Source organism: Neopsephotus bourkii, unplaced genomic scaffold, assembly GCF_033783945.1.
Source record: "Neopsephotus bourkii isolate Nb327-2 ecotype Australia unplaced genomic scaffold, CSIRO-AGI_Nbou_v1 NB_1768, whole genome shotgun sequence".
NCBI classification, from domain to species: Eukaryota; Metazoa; Chordata; class Aves; order Psittaciformes; family Psittacidae; genus Neopsephotus; species Neopsephotus bourkii.
Genome location: NW_026902242.1, coordinates 90,245 through 111,016, shown reverse-complemented (window position 1 = coordinate 111,016; position 20,772 = coordinate 90,245). Strand labels below are relative to the sequence as shown.

The following is a 20,772-nucleotide window of genomic DNA, read 5'->3' as shown; positions in this document are numbered from 1 at the left end:
TCGGGTGCTAATTCATGCACATTCAAACTGATCCTTTCCTTGAGTATTCCAATGCCCAAGGAGACAAGAGCTTCTGGTTCCCAGCCCTCTGGCTTGGGATCTTCTTCCCAAGGTCTAACCTAAATCTCTCCATTGAGCCTTGTTAAACCACTGTCACATTCACTATCAAACTGTGTTAAAACACTGTTTTACATCAATAACCATATTTCTGCTTCTGCCTGGTAAGTGATTCACTTCTCCATCTCCAACAGGTAGAATACAGCTATAGTTGTATGGCTTTGCCTGTTCAAGACAGCTCCAGGCACCTGATTTTAGGGCCTTCAGCTCAGGTAGAACATTCACAGTCCCTTCACTGCTGCACCCAGTAATGCCAGAGACACCCCTGAAGGGTTCCTGGTTTTCAGGCTTGAAACACATGCAGTCCCCCAGGCCTGACTGTGACTTACAGGAGATGTCTGTGTGCTCAAAACTGCTCTATCTCTGACACAAAGTCCACCCCAAATGGGTGGAAAGAGGTAAATTAGGTGGTTTTCCCAAAGGAAAGCAGGCAGTAGATGTAGAAGAGCGATGCACAGCTGCTTTGGAAAGGCATTTGTAGAAGCTAGGGAGGATAAATTCATGGGGAGAGCATTGGGCGCAAAGACAGGCTGAGCTATGTGCGCCCTTCCCAAACCTGGGGGTGTCCATGGGCTCTGCCACCAACACACTGGGCAGCCCTGCTCCTGCAGCTTCCCTTCTCCATGTGATGGAGACAATGGAGTGTGATTCCAGGGCTGAGCTGGATCCTTGCCTGCCTTATTGAAGGACATGTCTAAATGACGGGGTCTTTCTATGGGGTGTGTGAAGGTCATAACCAAACATATTAACACGCTTCCCATCAACCTGCCATCAGCTCTGCTGACCTGGGCAGGTTCTGATGCCATTAGCTGCTGCTGCTTTGCCCCTTGGCAAGAAGCAATCAAGTTTCATTTCAACAATTCATCCTTGGGATTTGCAAACAGTTTGAAAGCAACCCCAAACAGCCCATGTATGTTGTGACTGGGTTTGGCTTCCTATCCTTAATAGCTCTGAACGTCATAGGTGGCACATTAGACAAGTCTGCCCAGTGAGATGGTAGGGACAACACAGCAGTGGAGGCTGTAGGGCTGCCAGGATGCTGAAGGGGTGACCAGAGTGCCTCTTGAGGACCATGGCTCCATGGACCTGCATGGGAATGAATGTTTTTCCCATAGCACTAGCAGGTCAGACTCTGGTGTTTGACACCAATGTCATTAATAGGGTGTCAATGGGGAGAAGGCTGTGTTTGGTGGTGGTTATTCATCTTGGGGATGGTGTTAAAGGGGTCTTACAGGATAGAGCAATAAAGCAGCAGGTCCTGTTCACTGTAGGCAACTGTAAAAGTGATGCAGGTGGGAATAATGAAATCCCAGACTGGTTTGGGTTGGAAGGGACCTTAAAGCTCATGCAGTTCCAATCCCCTACCACAGGCAGGGACACCTTCCACTAGAGCAGGGTGCTCCAAGCCCCCGTGTCCAACCTGGCCTTGAACACTGCCAGGGATGGGGCAGCCACAGCTTCTCTGGGCACCCTGTGCCAGCGCCTCAGCACCCTCACAGGGATGAGATTCCCCCTTATATCCAACCTGAACTTCCCCTGTTTCAGTTTCAAAGGTGGCTTTTGGGTGGAAGAGCAAAAGCTTTGAACAGCGTTAACTCAAGGCAATGTAAAGTGAGAGGAAACAGGATGACTTTTGCTGGGCCCAGTGAGATTAGGTTTTGGGAGATGGGGAGGCTTATCTTGTACAGCCCTGGAGTCATGGCAGGGTTAGGAGGAAGGGGGTGTTTATTCCATGGAGCAGGACAACAAGGGATTTCATTGCATCTTTCTGCTCAGTTTTGCATTTTTCACTGGTGGCTGCATGACAGAACATGTTAGTGTAGAAACAGAGCAGTAAATCAGGTGCCTCCAGTTGCACAGGGGGGTGGTGGCTGCTGGGCAGGACTACATCTCCCAGCCTACACCAGCCTGCCTGTGCTGGAAGGCACTGGGGCTGGTGGGGAGGAACAACGCAGTGACCGAGCATCATACATGGAGAGCAGCACCATGAGCCTGTGTGTGAACACTGACCTGCAGCAGAAGTGTGTGGAAGCTGCTCCGAAGTGGTCTGTATAAAGGGATGGATCATCGGTGTGGTGGCTCTCAGGGTTTGGTGGGCCCCATGCATGGTGGCTAACAGTGGGAAGTGAACACTGAGGCAGAATGGCTCTCCAGGCATGGTGACCATCTGAGCATGGAGCTGTATTGGGTTTGTATGGCAAGGGTTTGGTAGCAAGGGGGCTACAGGGTCGGCTTCTGTGAGAAGCTGCTGGAAGCTTCCCCTGTGTCTGATGGAGCCAATCCCAACTTGCTCTGAGACAATTCCATATCTGGCCAAGCCCAAGCTCACCAGTGATGGTGGCAGCACCTCTGGGATAACGTAGCTAGGAAGGGGAAAAAACCCTATGCAATGGCAGCAGAGTAAGAATATGGGATAGAACCAGCCCTGCAGACACTAAAGTCTGTGCAGATGGAGGCAGGAGGTGCCCCAAGCGCCAGAACAGAGGCTCCCCTGCAGCCCGTGGTGCAGCCCATGGTGAGGGAGGTCATGCCCCATAGCCCATGGAAGTCCATGGGGGAGCATTCACCTGCAGCCCATGGAGAACTGCACAACAGAGCAGGGGGATGCCCAAAGCCACCCGTTCCTGAAGGACTGCACCCTATGGGAGGTTTCCACACTGTAGCAGATTATGAAGAGCTGCAGCCTGTGGGAAGAACTCATGTTGGAGAAGTCCAAGGAGAACTGTCTCCCATGGGAGACGTTGGAACAGGGGAGGAGTGTGAGGAGTCCTCCCCTGAGGAGAAAGGAGCAGTAGAGACAAGGTGTAATGAGATGATCTGACCATAATCCCCATTCTATGTTCTTCTGCACTGCTGGAGAGGAGGAGATGGAGACTTTGGGAGTAAAGTGAAGCCTCGGAAGAAGGGAGGGGTGGGAGAAATTGTGCTTGGATTTGGGTTTATTTCTCATTATCCTGCTCTGATTTGATTAGTAATAAACTCATAAACTCATTTCCCCGACTTAAGTCTGTTTTGCCCATGATGGTAACTGGTGAGTGATTTCTCCTTGTTCTTATCTAAGCCACGAGTCTTTCCTTACTATTCTCTCTCCCCTGCCTTGTATCACTGGAAACAGTGTGAATTCACAGAATCCCAGCCTGGTTTGGGTGGGAAGGGAGCTTAAGGCTCAACCAGTTCCAACCAGGGACACCTTCCACTAGAGCAGGTTGCTCCAAGCCCCTGTGTCCAACCTGGCCTTGAACACTGCCAGGGATGGGGCAGCCACAGCTTCTCTGGGCACCCTGTGCCAGCGCCTCAGCACCCTCACAGGGAAGAGCTTCTGCCTAAGAGCTCGTCTCAGTCTCCCCTGTTCTGGCAGGTTAAAGCCATTCCCCTTGTCCTGTCCCTGCAGACCCACTACCTCTGGTCACACCCGCGGACGGCGACCGCTAGTCCCACAGGGATCCATTGACTCCCTATGGACGCTGACCCCGGTCCGCGGTCCCAGGGGGGCGGTGCGGGGTCGGGGCCGCCCCGTTGCGGTCCTTGTTAAACCCCGCCCCGGGCGCGGCTGTGGCTGCCTGGTCTGTGCCGCGGGCTGCGGCCAGTGCTGGATGCGGGCGGGATGTACGCGGGGAGAAAGAGGAGGAAGCCGGTGCCTAAGCGGTGGGTGCAGCTCGGGGGGTGGGGGTACCCCGTTTCCCTCTATGGGCGATGGGAGTGAAGGGGAGTGCGGGACGCGTTGTGCGGGACCGGGCAGGGAGACGTGAAAACTGGTCTGTGGGAGGCAAACTGGTTACGGTGAAGCTGTGTGAAGCTGCGCTGATAGGAGCGTTGAAGAATAGGAAGAGATAGGGAGACAGCGTGCTTGGGCTGCTGTATTTTAATGAGTGTTAATTGGAGCTAATACTCTAGGCTCTGGCATGCGTGCTGGTGGAGAAGTAAAGATCCCAGCGGTGATTGTCCTGGATGCCCATGGGAAAGCTTGTTGGAGAGTTTGAGATGCAGGCTGGTTTCTGTTTTAGTGCCCGTGTAAGTCAAATACACACCGACTCCTCCTTACCTAAAGATCCCTATTGCTTAACAGTTACACTGCGTGCTGCTCAGTAGCTGTTGCACAACACACTCAGATGTGTTGCTGGAGTTTCCTGGCTTTGGGATTCCTCATGCCTACTATGTACCTGCTCTGAAGTCACATCAGCCTGGTTACCTCAGGTCATTGGGTGTATAACAAATGAAGGTGTCAATATAGGGAGACTGAGATGAGCTCTTAGGCAGAAGCTCTTCCCTGTGAGGGTGCTGAGGCGCTGGCACAGGGTGCCCAGAGAAGCTGTGGCTGCCCCATCCCTGGCAGTGTTCAAGGCCAGGTTGGACACAGGGGCTTGGAGCAACCTGCTCTAGTGGAAGGTGTTCCTGCCCATGGCAGGGGCTGGGACTGGAGGAGCTTTAAGCTCCCTTCAACCCAAATCAGTCTATGATATATGTTTCTTGGAGGCAGATGAGCTGAGCTCAAGGCTGGGATAAAGGAGTGAGCATCATCATTACAAACCTATGGAAGCAAGGGGAGCCAGAACCTCTCTTGAGTGTTTACTGGGGAGTCTTGAGGTGTGTGAATGCAAAGGGTTGTTACACTGCCTCAAGCTTTCTCCTGCTCACTTTGAGGCAGTGATTTAGCCCTGTGGTGTGGCCATACTGAGGGACTGGGCTGGATTTGTGTGATGCAGCATGCAGGAGAAGGTGTCCTTTTGGAGCAGGAGAGATCTTGATCCCTGATACTACAGGGCCAACATGGGAATCAGAACTGATTCTTTTCCTCTGTGCCTGGGCACATCTTGCAGCAGGGTCCTGCTGGGAGATGGGAGTAGGGCTGGGATGGTGGGATCTGCAGCCAGCTGGTTGAGGAGGGAAGGATGGGGGCTTGGGGGATGCTCTGGTCCCTTTACTGTTTGCTCAGAGCTTGTTACTTGTTCAAAACCAATTAATAGTAATTAGGAAGCAATGTATCAGCTGGGGCACCCTTGTCTCTGTTAATGGTTAATGTCATTCCATGCTTTCCAAAGTGATCAGCTTCCTGCTGTGTTGCCAGTTCAAAGGGCAGCTGATGGAAAACAACTGTGCAGAAGTGGCACAGCCTTTGCCTTGCCGGGAGCGGAGCTTTCCCTATGGCTCTGCTCCAGCCTGAATGCACAGGGCTTGTCCAAGCAGCTTCTCTATGGCACAGCCATGCTGAGCTTTGTGCTGTATCCATGTCCTAAGGCTGTGCTGTGTTAGGGCACCAGCGCACATAAAAGAACACCCTGGTGCAGTGTTCCTCAGGGATTGCTGTTGGGACCAGCACTGATTGGTGCACAGTCAGCAAGTTTGCTGATGGTACTGAGCTGTGTGGTACAGTGACACGCTGGAGGAAAGGGATGGGATCCAAAGGGACCTGGACAAGCTGGAGTGATGGGACCATGAGAACCTCATAGAGTTCTACAAGGCCATTGGTTAGTAAAGGCACTGATGCCAGTGTGTTTTGCCCAGCTCACAGGGACAAGTTCCGTGTTGGGTAGTACCCAGCCCCTATGGAAAAGCAGGGTATATCCCTTCTGATGCTTCTGTTAGAAACCAGCATGGTTGAGCTTTCCTGGAGCAGTGCTCCAATTCTCCATTCATGCTTTGAAAGCCCATTTGGTAGCTCTCAGCAGTGCAAGCACCTCATTTAATGCTCATTTCCTCCCTTGTCACACATGGGAGCACTCCTGCCAGGCAAGATTTGAGGATGGGAGTAGAGGGGAGAGCTTAAATTGCTGCTAAACACTAGCAGACCCTGTTATCTGAAGCTACTTTAGGAAGCAAAGATGCCTGCAGAGAGGGAGGTTGTGGTTAGAGGAATTACATCAAGGCAATGAGTTGTATGTTAGGGCATGCACTTGAACCAAATACAGAGAGAAAGGAGAGCCTGAAGGGTTTTGCTTCAAGCTACAGAAGCCAAGCTGGCATTATCAACCAAAGGAGACAAGGTGACACCCAGGACTCATTATAAGGTTATTAACTAACCTCTTCCTCCTGTGGATGGAGCTTCAATTGTAGTGTGTGAAGTGACTGCAGCTGATGGAGATGGGTCCCCGTGGCTGCTTAAGAGCTGCTCTTGTGGACCCTATGCCTGTGGTGGGGACCTGGTGTGAGCATGTGGAACATGGTCATGGAGAGACCTGCTGTGTGGAAAGGGTGTGTGGGATGAGCAAGGACAGAGCAGAGGGTGGGTGGAAAATTCTTACCCAGAGTGTCAAGAGATGCTCTGATGGCTCATAGGTCTCTGCCCTCGGTGTCCCTTCCCCTGATAGGGCTCAGTGGTGGGAGCAAGGCTGTAGTATCTCAGTTGTATTGTACATGGAGGTGCCCGTCTGAGCATTACCCAACACTACAACTAAGGAGCATCACACCCCGAGCCCTACAGGGTGATCTGCTGGGATGGCCATTCCTCTTCCAGCCATTGCCTTTTGCTGCCACATGGCTTCACCTTGGCTTCCTAATGTTTTACTGTAGTGGCCGCCCTAAAGCCAACACGAGTCTGGAAGGAGCCTGGTTGGACAGCCCCGCTTGGATTAACCTCTCCTTTGCCTCTTCCAGCCCCAAACCACCATCCCTTGAGGGTGTGAAGTCCAACCCTTCCAAGCGGCACCGGGACCGGCTCAACCAGGAGCTGAGCAAGCTGACTGGATTGCTGCCCTTCCCTGAGGATGTTCGCACCAGGCTCGACAAGCTCTCCATTCTGCGCCTGGCTGTTGGGTACCTGAAGGTGAAGAGCTACTTGCTGGGTGAGTGTCCATGGGCTGTGAAGGGTGATAAAGCCCCTGGGGTCAATCCCCACTGAGCAGCTTGCATCCCACCCCAAGCCATGCTTGTTTGGGGATGGGAAGTCATGTCTCCTGCATGTAGGAGTTGGGGGTCTGGCAGCTTCTCCATCTGCTTCTCATTAGCAACCATTCCCCTCCTTTATGTCCGAAGTGCCTCCTGTGTCCTGCTTCCACCAGCCTGTGGTGAAAAAAGGGCCAATAGGTAAAACTATGTTGAGCAACAACTTCTCTCTCATTTAGCTGGAACTGTGATTTATAGCTAAATGAATTAGGTTGAAACAGGCCAAGAGATTGAGAGAGCTGGGCTGGTTCAGCCTGGAGAAGAGAAGACTCCTTAAAGAGAGACCTTTGAGCAGCTCCAGTGCCTAAAGGGGCTCCAGGAAACCTGGAGAGGAGCTTTGGACAAGGGCCTGTAGGGCAGGACAATGGGTGGTGGTGGTGTGTGTCGGTAGCTCCCTGCTCTACTTGCCACCCTGGTCCTGCTGGGCTCGGCTGTGGTGATGTCTACCTCACATCTCTAATGAGTGTTTCCAGGAGATGGAGGGTGATGCTTCATGCCCAGAGATCCCAGTTTATTTCTGTGGGATGGAGCATTGAGCTGATATGCCTGGAGAACTGAGATCCTTAGGTTTGCCTCCTTGCTAACTGTGGAGACCCTAGTACCACAGCAGGGCTGTGGCTGGACACTGCTGCTGTTTTGCTCTTGTGTCATGAAACTGAATGTTTAGCATCACTTAAAGAATCACTCTGAGATATTAATACAGTAATTTTAATAGAAACCTGTAAATGTGTGATTCAACAGCATTCAATGGCAAGGTCCACTCTATTCCATACTAAAAGATATCATGCCTGAATTGCTGATGATTCGTACAGGATTGGGTTACAGTGATTTATACAGAGTTGAATTGAAATAGTATGTGCAGAAATTGAATCATAGAATAACCTCACCACCCTCAAAGGGAAGACCTTATGCCTAAGATCTCCCCAAAGAAGGTACAAAGGAATAAGGGAGACCCTCCTGTTGAGTCATGAGGTTCAGGTTAGGCCCTATTACTCTCTAGGAGTCCAAGTGCAGCTGAATCCAGTCTTATCTCAGCCCTGGTCAAGATTTTACCTCTGATACATCACTGGAGTTCCTGCCTGCTCAAAGGTTGTGCTGGTACCGGGTGACTGTGCCTACGACCCAGGAGGTCCTTCCAGGGATCAGAATCCCAAAGGATGCGGTGGGGCAGGAAGAGGCACCTTGCTGCTCTCTTTAACTGACAGGACCAGGTTCTTTATCACCCAGCACTTCTCTGGTGCTGAAGTGGGAAAATGGGAGTGCAGAGTGTGGCTCTGCAGTTGATAGGACACGAGCTGCAAGCTGCAGTGCAGATGAAGCCTGCAACATAGCCAGGGGTTGCTTTTAGAACCTGCTTATCAGCAGTGGCTTAAATGCTGCTGCAGAGCAGTGTGTGAGGGCTGGGGATACATGGACTAGTGTGTGTTTGTGTCTGGCACGGCATGGAGATATGGACAGGTTTCATCTCCAATGCCTTGGGCTTGATGGCATGGGTGATGGATAGGCCCTGATGAAGCCACAGCATGTGGAGGGCAGGAAGCCATCAACATACTTAGAGGCATCCTATTGCATCCTATTCCAAGACTGAATAAACTTGGCTGCCTTAACTTTTGCCCATACAAAGCCCGCTGGGACTCTACCAGGACCTTTTCTAGCTGGGGTTGCTGGTTGCCAAGAGGAGACCCGTATGCCAAGCTCTCCAGCTGGGATCCATGTGATTTCCACTGGGATGCGCTCAGCACATGCTTCCCAGCATGAGAACTGCTGTGGAAAAGCAATCACCACTGAATGACTTCATGTGGAGTGGCAAGTTCAAGTTCACCCCTTGCCCCTTCTTGCCAGTCCAGTTACTCCCATTTGGCCATGGTGCCTGTGATTCCCAGTTCATTCCACTCTCTTTGTCTACGTCTCTCCTGTGATGCTCATCTTGTTTGACTTCACATCATCCCATTGATTCATCAAGGTCAGCCTCACGCCCTGCCTGATGAAGACCTGTAGCATCTGCAGCCTACTCATGGTTTAGCACATCAGAGGTTTCAAGGGGAGATGGTGGAAGCCCTTGTGCTGTGCTTTCTGCTTTGTGCAGGCTTCATTCCTGTAGCAGGAGAGCACGACATTGCCTGAGCATCCTTGCCCTCTGCTGCCTCTGACAGCAGCTCAAGCCCATTGCCTTGTCTCCAGGCAACTTGAATTGCTGCCATGTTGATGAAGAGCTGCTCTTTCCAAGCATCTCTTGGGCTTGGGATTCTGTGGCCACAAAACTGGGATGGAGAATCCTTGGTCCTCCCTGTTCCTGGTAATGCTGGCACCATCTTGACCAAGCTCCACTCTGCAGTGTCAGCACATCGTGGAGATGCTCCTTACATCACCTTCACCCAGCTGTGTTGGGGAGGCAGCAGGAGGGGAAGGAAGCTCCAAGCCATCACCCTGTGGTGGGCTCTCATAGCGTGATCATTCATGGTGTGTGTGGATTTATGTGCTGGTGAAATCCCCCAGAGACCACCAATAACTTCTCCAGTGAATGGGGAATGTTTCAGGCGTGATTTGTCGCTCCCATGAGGTTACCCATGGTGGGGGCTTTTTCCTGCCCTTTAAAGGCACTGTTTTTCCCTTTTCAAGGCACAAAGTCTCTGTACCCCTCTGCAAGAACAAGGCCAGGCGCCATGTGTTGAATTTATGATGAAAGTAAGGGTATCCCATGTATCCTGGTGGTAGAGGGATGTGTGAGCATCTCCTTGGCCTCTGGGCTGGATGTGAACACAGCTGCTCTGCACCACCAATGCTTAGATGCACTATTAGAAGACATGCCCTGTACTTAGAACCTTGTAACCCCTGTGCAGTGATGTTTGATGGCAAAGAGTTGTTAAAAGACACCATCTCTTTGGCTTTCCTACCCTTTCCCTGGGCTCCAGGCTTTCTCCCCAAGCCAGGCCACTGTAGTGTGTCCCATGGGAGATACAGTCTGCAGGGTTTCCTAGCTCACAAATGGACCACTCTGTGTTTGAGAGGAGGGAATGGGGGTATCCCTGATGGAAGATAAAAAGCCCTCTGTTAAGGTTGGCGGGAGAGTTGAAAACAATCATTCTACTGGGAAGTGTCATATAGCAAATAGGTGTTTCCTGTTGGATCCTATAAGCCCAGAGCAGCTTTCCCTGCAGAAATGCTCCTGGTGGATACTGGGGGAGAACTGGAGACCACGTGCCTTCAGGATGTGCATCCTTGCAAAATGCTTTCTGCCCTTTTGGAGCTTAGAGTTGGAAGAGCTTGGTTTCCTTTTGTATCACCCTGCCATCTTATCCCATTGCAATGCTTTGGACAGGAATCAGCCCTTCCAAATAACCCAGGGTTTAAAGGCACAACTGCTGTTTCATGTCAAAACTATTCCGTTCCATCATGTGCAAATTGAAGCCATACCCATGGTCCAGATGGGCTTTGGATGTTTGTCCTTGGGGATTGCTTGGCAATGGTGCGAGGAGGCTTTTTGCTGGGTGAGTGCCTCGAACCTGCCTTTCGCTGTGCCTTTCCCTGGCTGATGGATAAGCTGAGCACAGAGACCACTTTCCTAGCACTGATCCCCCTTTTTCCCAGCCTTTCCCAAAGGTCTCTCATCGCCTGGATGGGCTGATCCTCCTCTTGCTGATTTGGGAAGTGTCTTTGCAAAGGGAATGGGAGCTTGTGTGGGGCGCAGTGCAGGTTCGTGATGAAGCCTAAAGTGACCAACAGGACAAGGGGAATGGCTTTAACCTGCCAGAGGGGAGATTGAGATGAAGTTGGACAGGACTCAGAGCAACCTGCTCTAGTGGAAGGTGTCCCTGCCCATGGCAGGGGTTGGAACTGGATGGACTTTAAGGCCCTGGTTCTATCAGTGATGGAGATTGAGGTTAATTCTGCTTAATGGGCTCAGAGCATCCTCTCCACTGCTCCTCTGTGCCACCTTATGCAAGACCTTCAGCTAAGTGCCTTTAACCATGTGCCTGGCTGCTGGCAGCCTGTGGGCTTGCTGGCACTCAGGCTCCACATGTCAATAGATCTGAACAATGTTTTGCCTTCAGGCTAGTTTTAATACAAACATGCCTGGTGATGGCTTGAAGAGCAGAATGCCTCATTCCAGAAGTTTCAGGTGAAACCTGGTTAGGTTTGGGTTTACTTTGGCTTTGAACACTGGGCTATTGGGGTTGGGAAATAGACCAACAAACCTTGAAAGCTGTTCTGTGGGGAGGTGAGAGCTTCTACCATGTTAAAAATCAACTGCATGGTCAGATTTGGGATGGTTTGTGCTTGTTCCTCATTTCCCACCACTTCTCCCAGTTCAGAAGACCTCTTCCTTCTGGATCCAGCCAAGGCCATGCAGCACCATCAGAAAGCCAGGGCAAGTGTTGAGCTCTGGCCAGCACTGGGTTGCTTCAGAAGCTTGCAGCAGTGAGGTGATTCCTATGTGGGAGCTGATTTGAGCCTTATCCTGTGTGGTTTTGGTTGAGGTGGTGCAAAGGCATGCATTAAGTTTTGTTGGAAGCTGAAGTTTGGATTGAGTTTGCTCAATGAGGATTCCCCAGCTGATGAAGTACCACGTTGGGGATATCCCTGCGGAGCTGCTGTCCTCATTCCTATTCCTATTCCCTGTTCCCTGAGCAACCAGTCCTGTGATGCTTGAGGTCCTCTAACCATGGGTGTTGCCTTGCAGGCATCCAGTGAGGACATGCAAGGCAGCATGGGGAGGTCATGGCTATGGGAGCCAAGAGCTGTTCAGTGTCTCATTGGGAATGTCATGGCCACCAACCCTCTGATCTGCTTCCGAGCAGCCAAAGGCAGGAGGAAGAAGTGTGGGTGCTTTGGTGTCATCTTGGATGTTTTGGGAAGGTTTTCCACTGTCTTTTTGTCATCCATGAAGGGCAGGAAAGAAGATGTTGTGGCACTGGGGTGGCTTGAAGCCAACTTCAGCTCTTCCAGGCTGAAGACTTATTGCTGTGTTGTGTGATGTTTCCTCCCTCCTATGCTTTGCATCTCTGCTCAGACCTTAGCAGAAACGAGGTTTCCTAGCAATGGAATGGTAATCCCTTGAAGGAAGCATTGGGCAAGTTGGGCATGTCTCTCTATGTCTCCGGAAAGGGGCTCTTCTCCAGTCCCCACTGCTCCCATCCTCCTGCAGGCTGCATCCATGTGCAGTGGTGCAGCCTGTGCATGAGTAACCCTGAGGCTGGGAGGAGGAGGAGGAGAAGGAGGGAGAGGCTCCCACTTTACCCCTTCCATGCTCATTACTTGCCCTCTTACCCGCAGCCACAGCTACGGATGTTGGTGACTACGTGCTGGAGCAGCCCCGAGCCCCTGGAGGGAGCAGATGGATGAACCCACAGGTCAACAGGGAGCTGTTTCCTGAGGGGGAACTGCTGCTCCAGGTATGGTGCTGTAGCTTGGGTTGTGTGGGCTTTTCCCTTGGCTCCTGCCACCCAGCCATGGTCCCATGCAATGGAGCATGTGGTCCCATCAGCAAGAGGAGACCCTGCTTTACCTTTGCTGCTATTCTACAGGCACTGAGCACCTTGGGGCAGGGAGCAGTGACACTGCAAGGCTGGGATGGGGCCCTGGACCCACTCTTAGTTTGCTGCCCCTTTTCAGCATATTTGTCCCATAAACTGCATCTGTAACAGCGCAGGGCTTGGAGTGGTGGATTGTGCCCTGTCATGCAGCAGTGTAGGGATTGATCCCTGGTTAGTGTCTGAGGTGATGGGTTTCTTGTGTTCCAGTCAATGCCAAGAGGAGAATGGTGACAGCAGTAGGGTGAAACATCCACCAGGAGCATTTTGCTCTACCTGAGGCATTGCATGAACTCCTTAGGTTGAGCTCCTGGGATGGAAGATGGTTTAGTTTGGGGATGGAAAGCTGGATCTTGGAAGACACTGGTGGACAGATTCAGAGGGTGATGGGAGCTCTGCTTTGTATAGAGGCCAGTGTGTGTGTGTGTAATGAAACAGCTGTCAGTGAACTTCAGAGGAGGTGGTGAATCAGCTGAATGCTGCTTGTTTGGGCTGCCAATGGAAGCAGAAAGGAAATGAGGTAGGAAAAGTCACACGAAAAGGCTGGTTGCCGAATAAACATCTGGGCATGTCAGCTCTAAGCTTGCCACTCCTTGGGGCTGCAGGACAAGTCCATGCAAGACCTTGAGTTGTTCCATGACTGTTTCTGACACTGCATGTGTCTGTGCTTTATGGGCCTTCAGTCCCCTTCTCTCTTCTTCTACCAGCAGATGAGTGTTTGGCTCTCCTTAAAGTCTGCCTTTGTTGCCTTCCAACCCAAGAGGGTTGGAACTTGATGATCTTAAAGTCTTTTCCAACCCTAACTATTCTGTGGTTCTATGATAGTCAGGAGGGAGACTGTGGTTGCCCCACTCCCATGATGGAGCAGCTCTCTGGAGGCTTAAGCTGAGCCATATGATGGCACTTTGTTGAGCATTGGCACCTTTGGGTGACTGGAGGCATCTGGAGAGCTTGTGAGGTGTTAATGGGACACAAATCCCCCAGTTGAGCTGCCTGGTGGTTTGGGTTGGTTCTGCTTTGAAGAGTGTATTAGTCACATATTGTCATCTGCAGAACAGTCTCTGAGTCAGGGACCCGTGGGGACTGCAGCACACAAAGGGAAGGGACCGGTCCTGCTGCAAGCTGGATCTGTGCAGGATCAGGCACCCATTCAAGTAATCCCAGTTACTAAATAAAGCCAGCTCCTATGAGCCTCAGTGTCACTGTAAATGGGCAAATGCATGAGCTGTGGCAGCAGATTGCTCCTGCCTCCTCTTTGCAAGGAGGGACAGAGCCAAAGGAGCAGCCTGGGAGGCAAGAGCCTTCTCTCCAGCCTGGTCTCCACCCCTGGCAGTGTTCAAGGCCAGGCTGGACACAGGGGCTTGGAGCAACCTGCTCTAGTGGAAGGTGTCCCTGCCTGTGGCAGGGGGTTGGAACTGGATGAGCTTTAAGGTCCCTTCCAACCCAAACCATTCTATGACACAGCATTTCTCCATGGTCCCCCCCAGGGGCAGCTCAGTGCAGTTGAATTGGGCAGTAAGGACAAAGTCCATGTTTGCCACAGAAGAGCATACCTATACCTTCTATAGCAGTGATGGGTCTGGAAGTGGTCAGTCTGCCTTGGATTGTTGATCTTGCTAACACTGAAGAAACCCCCCCAATCCACCAACTTACCAGGATTAAAGTCTTGCATGATCCCAAGGTGCTTCCATCATCTTGCTGATGAAGAAGGTGCCTTCCTATCTCCAAATGCTGAAGAAACACTTGGAGAAGTTCATCTTCCAGCAGTTGGTTTGTAGCTGGGGAGAGTAACTCTGGGCTCAACTTCTGCTTTCAGGCACTCAATGGATTTGTCATCGCTGTGACAGGCGACGGTTGTATCTTCTACATCTCCCCTACTGTGCAGGACTACCTGGGCTTTCATCAGGTGGGTACCATGGCTGTAACCGGAGGGATGCAGTCCAGCTCTGGGGAGGAAGTGCTGCTAAAAGTGATGCCAGGGCTTTATTCTTCCTTCCCAGCTCCCTTGGGCCATTCTGGATGTATGTTTTCACATGACTCATGTCCTTTGGGGGCTGTGAAAGCCAACAAGAATGCTTGTGATTTAGTAGGAACAGATGCAAGTTGAGCAATGGCAGGCTTTAGCTTCTTACCTCCCTGTGGAAGGGCGGTGTGAGAGTTGTCTTGGATCATGCTGCTGGGCACTTGTGCTCTGAGGGCATCTTGGCATCAGGGTCAGTAGCATGGCTTATATGGGATGCCAAGGACAAGCAGGTCTCAGCCCACATCCACCCTGTTACCTCCAGTGCTGGCCAAAGGACTGAGTCCACAGCAGGGCTGTGGGGCTGACAAACCTGCATAGGTGCTGGTGTACCTGCAGGGACTGATGTGGTGATTCCAGCCCTGCCATGGGCAGCCTGTTCCAATGCTTGAGCACCCTTTGGGGAAGGAATTGTTCCTCAGCTCCATCTAAACCTGCCCTGGTGCAGCTTGAGGCTGTTTCCTCTTGTCCCACTCCTTGTTCCTTGGGCTGATGCACCAAAGTCAGGGCAGTCAGGCAGGGAGTGCTCTTCTCAATGTACCTGTGTATCTGGTTAAGCAGGATGCTGTGCTCTGACCCTTTCCTAAGGGAGTGGCCTGAGCTGCCCATGGGTGATCAGAACCATGCTGACCATCACAGTGTGCAGGACTAGGATGGGCAAGGCATGGCCCTACAAGAAGGGGGTGTTGGGAGGCAGATGTGAGGACTTGCTGGTGTTCTTCCTGTGTGGCTTTTACAGCCCAGCATCAGCATGTGCATCTTCCCTGGTGGCCCACTTAAGGAAGGTGATTTGCGCTGGGATACAGATTCCCACCGGCTGGGAGTTAAACCCCATACAAACCCACTTTTTAAACCACCAAATCCCTTTGCATAAATCGGGAGGGTGGGGGTGGCAGAAAATAGATTGGTTTGGTTAAAATGGTTTGATCAACCTTGGAATTACTTTATGCATTGATCCTGTGGGAGAAACAAAGCAGAGAGCCAGGGATGGCAGTGCAAAGAGGGAGCTTGTGTGCTGCTGGAGACTGCAGTTTGAACCCCACCAACACATTCCCCTCTGACAACCCACAACCCTTGTGGCCCTGGGTCTGGTTTGGTCCTGAGATGATGCTAGAGGCTAAGGCGTGCCAGGTAAATGCTGCTGCTGCAACGTGCATCCCACATATGGGGAGAAAAGCTTCCCAAAGAGCAGGCTGGGAGTCCATTCCCCATGGACTGTGGTTAAGGATCAGGCACCAGAGCCAGTGTGGGACATCCTTGGAAGGGCTAGGGGACACAAGGAGAACCTGTGGTGAACAGGCTGGAAAGCTCTGTTTAGTTATGGCCAGAGGATGCTGGGGATACGGGCACTGTGATGCTCCTGAGCAGCCATGCTTTCTTGGACATCACCATTTCCATTATAGAAACCTCTGAGCTGTTCCCACATTGCCAGAGGCTTTCCCCCATCTCTGCTCACTTTTCCTCCTTCCTGAGCCACCCTTCTTAATAGCCAGCAGGTTCCTGGTCCTTGTTCTCAAGGGACACAAAGTTTTGTGTTTGCCACTTTATGCTCTATCGCTGTGCTTTTAGTGTCCATGAAGGAAAGGCTCTTGCTGTGTCCCCCTCCAGACACCTTTTCCAGGCCTTTCTTCAACAAGAACTCTCCTCATGTCATTCCAGTCGGATCTCATCCACCAGAGTGTGTACGAGCTGATCCATGCGGATGACAGAGCTGCCTTCTGCCACCAACTGCACAGGGCTCCAGTGTCCAGCAGCAGCCAGCATGGTGAGTGCCAGGGTGATCCCCCTGCATGGCCACTCCATGCTGGAAAACCCTCCTGCTGCTGCCTAGAGCCACCAAGCGCAGGGAGCATCCCATAGCCTTCCCTCTGGGACTTGCAGCCATCCCATGGTTGTCACCAACAGGTTTGTGCTGTGCTATACGGATGGGGATGTTTTCCCCAAACCTTTTTGCTTTTCAGGGTTTGAAATCCTATTCATTCCAATGGGAGCAGGTTGGCCTTGCTCCTGTGTGAAGGGGCAAGAGGACTCTGCCTTCCCATGGCAAGGTTGGGAAGATACTGCCCATCAGGTGGAGATCATGGGCTCATTCATTGGAGAAGAGAAGCTGTGTGGAGACCTCGGAGCAGCTTCCAGTGTCTGAAGGGGGCTACAAGGATGCTGGGGAGGGACTCTTCATCAGGGACTGTAGTGATAGGACAAGGGGTGATGGGTTCACACTGAAACAGGGGAAGTTCAGGTTGGAGATAAGGCAGAAGCTCTTCCCTGTGAGGGTGCTGAGGCGCTGGCCTCATCCCTGCCCCATCCCTGGCAGTGTTCAAGGCCAGGTTGGACACAGGGGCTTGGAGCAACCTGCTCTAGTGGAAGGTGTCCCTGCCTGTGGCAGGGGTAGGAACTGGATGAGCTTTAAGATCCCTTCCAACACAAACCATTCCATGACTCATCTGAGCGTCAAAGTCTCCACCAGAAACAGTTCTAGACATGTACAGCTTGGAAGGCTTCATTTTCGCTTTGGTTTCCCAGCATTTCCCATGGAGCTGCTGGCTGGATGCAGCACCACATCCAGCCCCGAGGAGCCCTCCTTCATGGAGAGAAGCTTCACCTGCCGCTTCCGCTGCTTGCTGGATAACTCCTCGGGATTTCTGGTAATGCTGGGATACCCCTCCATGATTCTGTGGTCTTCCTGAGGGACCACTGATGATCCATGGGGAGGCAGCACAGCCAGTCCCCATCACCCTGTTCACTTCCCACCCATGTTCTCTAACCCCATCCAAGGCCTTGTGTTTCCATGGGCGCTTGAAATGCCTCCTTGGGCAGCAGAAGTCACCATCAGACAGGTCCCCATTTGTCTTCTTCGCCATCGCAACTGTCCTTCAGCCATTCTCCATCCTGGAGCTCCGGACCGAGACGCTGATCTTCCAGACAAAGCACAAGCTGGACTTCACCCCCGTGGCCTGTGATTCCCAGTAAGACACCTCACCTTCCCTATGGCAAAATGGATAGAAGACCAGAGCCCATGGGAGCAGGGTGCTTCTGACCCAACTCCCATGGCAAAGTGTCTGATGCTTCTGTCCATCCACTGTAGTTCCCCAATACCATGAGGAGCAGATTAACTGAGTGACAGCACTTCTTGGCTGCTGGGTTTTAGCCCAGCCAACCCAGCTTGGGATGGTTCTGTGGGAGAAGGGATGCAGCTCAGCCCAGGATGGGGAGCTGTGGTACCCAGAGTGGGAAGCTGTTGGGTAGGGGATCACATCTGGCTGGTGGGATGCAATTGGGGAATCTATCCCTGGTATCCCTGTTGGTCCCCATATTTCCAGGGGGACGGTTGTCCTGGGGTACACGGAAACGGAGCTCTGCAGGATTGGGTCTGGGTACCAGTTTGTGCACGCTGCTGACATGATGTACTGTGCCGAGAGCCACATAAGAAGTGAGTGTTGGGGGGAGACGCACTGGGATGAGGGGGCTTGGGGGGGTTCTTATGGCTTTTGCTCCTTGGTGGGGCTGTGCAGACAGCACTGGATGTGCCATGCTGGCTGCATCCCACACTGCTCCCATAGCACGGGCATGAGGTGATGCTCAAGCTCTGGTGCCTTATCCCTATCAATAACCATGTCCCTGCTTCCTCTCTTGTCTCCCTGCCCTAGTGATGAAGACAGGGGAGAGTGGGCTGATAGTCTTCCGGCTCCTGACCAAGAAGGGTGCCTGGGTGTGGGTGCAGGGCAGTGCCCGGCTGGTGTACAAGGGGGGCAAACCCGACTGCATCATTGCCCAGCAGCGAGCCCTCTCGTGAGTATCTCTGTGTCTCCATCTGCTGTCGACGCTCTCAGAGTTAGATTAGACCTTAGGCAGAAGCTGGGGTTGGAACTGGATGAGCTTTAAGGTCCCTTCCAACCCAAACCATTCCATGATTCTACACTCATTTCTGCCTGGGATAAGCTATGGACACACAGCCCTTCCCTAAGCCCTTCCCAGAGTCTCAGTCCTCCACCAGCAGCATTGTAGCCAGTCCATGTGCTTTAGAAAAGCCAGGGCAGGGCTGTGAGCTCCTGTCTCACTGTTGAGAGGGTGGTTTTGTCTGGTCCCTTGTAGAGGAGGTGCTCATGCTGTTTTCCATCATTTTTCCCTCTGACCTGAAGGGATGAAGAAGGAGAGGAGAATCTGTGGAAGAGAAACCTGCAGCTGCCTTTTACCTTTGTGACGGGGGAAGCAATCTTATACAGGAATGACCTTCCTGAGACCCTGGACTCCTTCCAGGCAAAGGAGGAGCCACAGATACGAGCACACTCCCACCCAAAGCAGTGCCTGGTAGATCCCAACCCTCTTCTTGGGCCTATGATGAAGCAGGATGCATCCATCTACAGCTCTCATGCTGATAATGTGCTTCAGCTCATTGCTGAGGTCGGTGGACTGCGCCAGGATGAAGGAGTCAGTGATGCCAAGGACAGTGACTCCCTCCTGGTCATTATTGAGACCCTCTTTGAGAAGAGTGAGGTGGATGGAAACATGTCCCAGGCCCTGCAGAGCCTCAACATGGACACTGCAGAGCTGCAGTGGTGGGAGGATGCTCTGCTCAGCTTGGGTGCAGAGAAGTCACCAGTTCAGGAGGTTGGCACTCAAGTGGCATCCTACATGGAGCAGATGTTCCTTGGGCAGGATGCTGGGAAGAGCATGGCATTCCCACCCTGCAGTGAGGAGGATGGTGCTGTAGCTCATCTCCAGCAATGCTGGGCAGCTCATTCAGTGTGTCAAGCCCCAGCACAGCCCCAAGTACCCAGTGCCCAAGGCCAAGATGCTGTGGTCCCTCTGGTCTCCATCAGCTCTGCTCAACCAGAGCAGCAGGTTCTGTCTAACCCAGCTGGGCTGGTGGGGGGCACTCTTCTGGATAGCCCATTTGAGCTGCCAGGACAAGGGCTTCAAGCAGGAGTTCCCACCTCTTCCCCTATGGATAACACTGTCCCTAATGATGACATCCAGTCTGGGGGCAAGCGGGTGGGCTCAAGCTGCCCACCACCATTGCACTCAAACACACCAGTGACCCAGTGGCACAATGTCCCTGTTCAGGCAAACCCAGGCAATGCTTTGGGGCAGAGCACTTCTGGAGGCTGCCAGCCGAATGCTTGGATAGCTCTGAAACATCTGGAAGAAGCAGGAACACATCTGGAGTCCCAACCTGTGCTGGCTGGCAGCCCCAAGAGCCTCCCAGGGGCTGGGTTGTTGTTGCTGCCCTCCCAACCTGCTCCTTGCCCTGCACAGGGCTTGCATGAGTCCTTGTTCTCCCATGGGGACCTCCATGAGGAGGAGACTGTTCTCCCTGCAAGGGCATCACCAGAGGATGGGGGCTTCCCCAAAGAGCCCCATATATCCCACCTAGAGCCCAGCTTGTCCTGGGAAGGGGAGCAGGCAGTGTTCCAAGAGGATAAATGGTCCATGCAGTGGCTGCTGCAGGCTGGGGCAGCTCCCTGTTGCAGTGGGGCAGGTCCAGTGCAACACAGCAGCCTCCTGCTGGGGTCCAGTGCTGGTCCTGCACTGCCAGACCACGTTGTGCTGCCCGAGTGCCAGTATGGAAATAGCCTTTTCAGCCATGAAAGCAACTTCTTCAGGGATACCCCTAAGACACCCCTTCCCCAGCATCCTGTTGCTGTGCCTTTCCCCAGTGAAAGCCACCCTGAAGCATCATCAGGCTCGGTTTTGAGGTTCTCAGCATCTATTCCTACAAAGGTGGGTGAAGGAGCACTCGAGCAGGGTCCTGGCTTCCCATCAGCATCCTCCTTCATGGATGGGCAACCTCTGTGTGCCTGTGAGGTCCAGCTTAAGGTGAGGTGTGAGGGCTGCAGAACTTGAGGGGTGCCCCAGCTCTCATGGGTAGAGCGAGAAGTGGTACCCAGGGAATGCAGGCACAGCATCCTTTGTGGGCAGCCTGGGTTTGAAGCATCACTGTGAACTAGGAGCCATGTTTTGAAGAGCCACCAGCAACTGGGAGCATTCTGGCCATGCACCACCTCTGAGTGCTTCCTGGTCTCAGGAATTGTGTCTTCCAGTGCCTGAAATGAAGTTCCCTAGCAGAGCTTTCAGGCAGCCTAGGATGAAGTGTTTTCTTTGTTCATTTAGTTGGGTTTTTAACAGGTCTTTAAGGGAGATGCAGCCATGCCAGCAAGGATGATGGCAGACTTTTAGGATCCAAGGAAGGACACATTGTTTGCTGGCCTATGTGCTCATGGCAAT

The 20,772-nt window shown here is 52.5% G+C and overlaps 1 protein-coding gene across 1 annotated transcript; it reads left to right on the top strand.

The window, feature by feature from the left end:
- The first annotated feature begins 3,682 nt into the window (after positions 1-3,682).
- LOC133225916 (uncharacterized) lies at positions 3,683-20,338 on the top strand. The gene is given in 11 exon segments (XM_061378865.1): positions 3,683-3,762; positions 6,709-6,896; positions 12,271-12,389; positions 14,344-14,433; positions 16,207-16,312; positions 17,071-17,192; positions 17,323-17,513; positions 17,868-17,977; positions 18,195-18,336; positions 18,687-20,164; positions 20,167-20,338. Coding segments are annotated over 11 exon segments (2,628 nt in total). The 5' UTR covers positions 3,683-3,721; the 3' UTR covers positions 20,208-20,338.
- Positions 20,339-20,772: the final 434 nt, after the last annotated feature.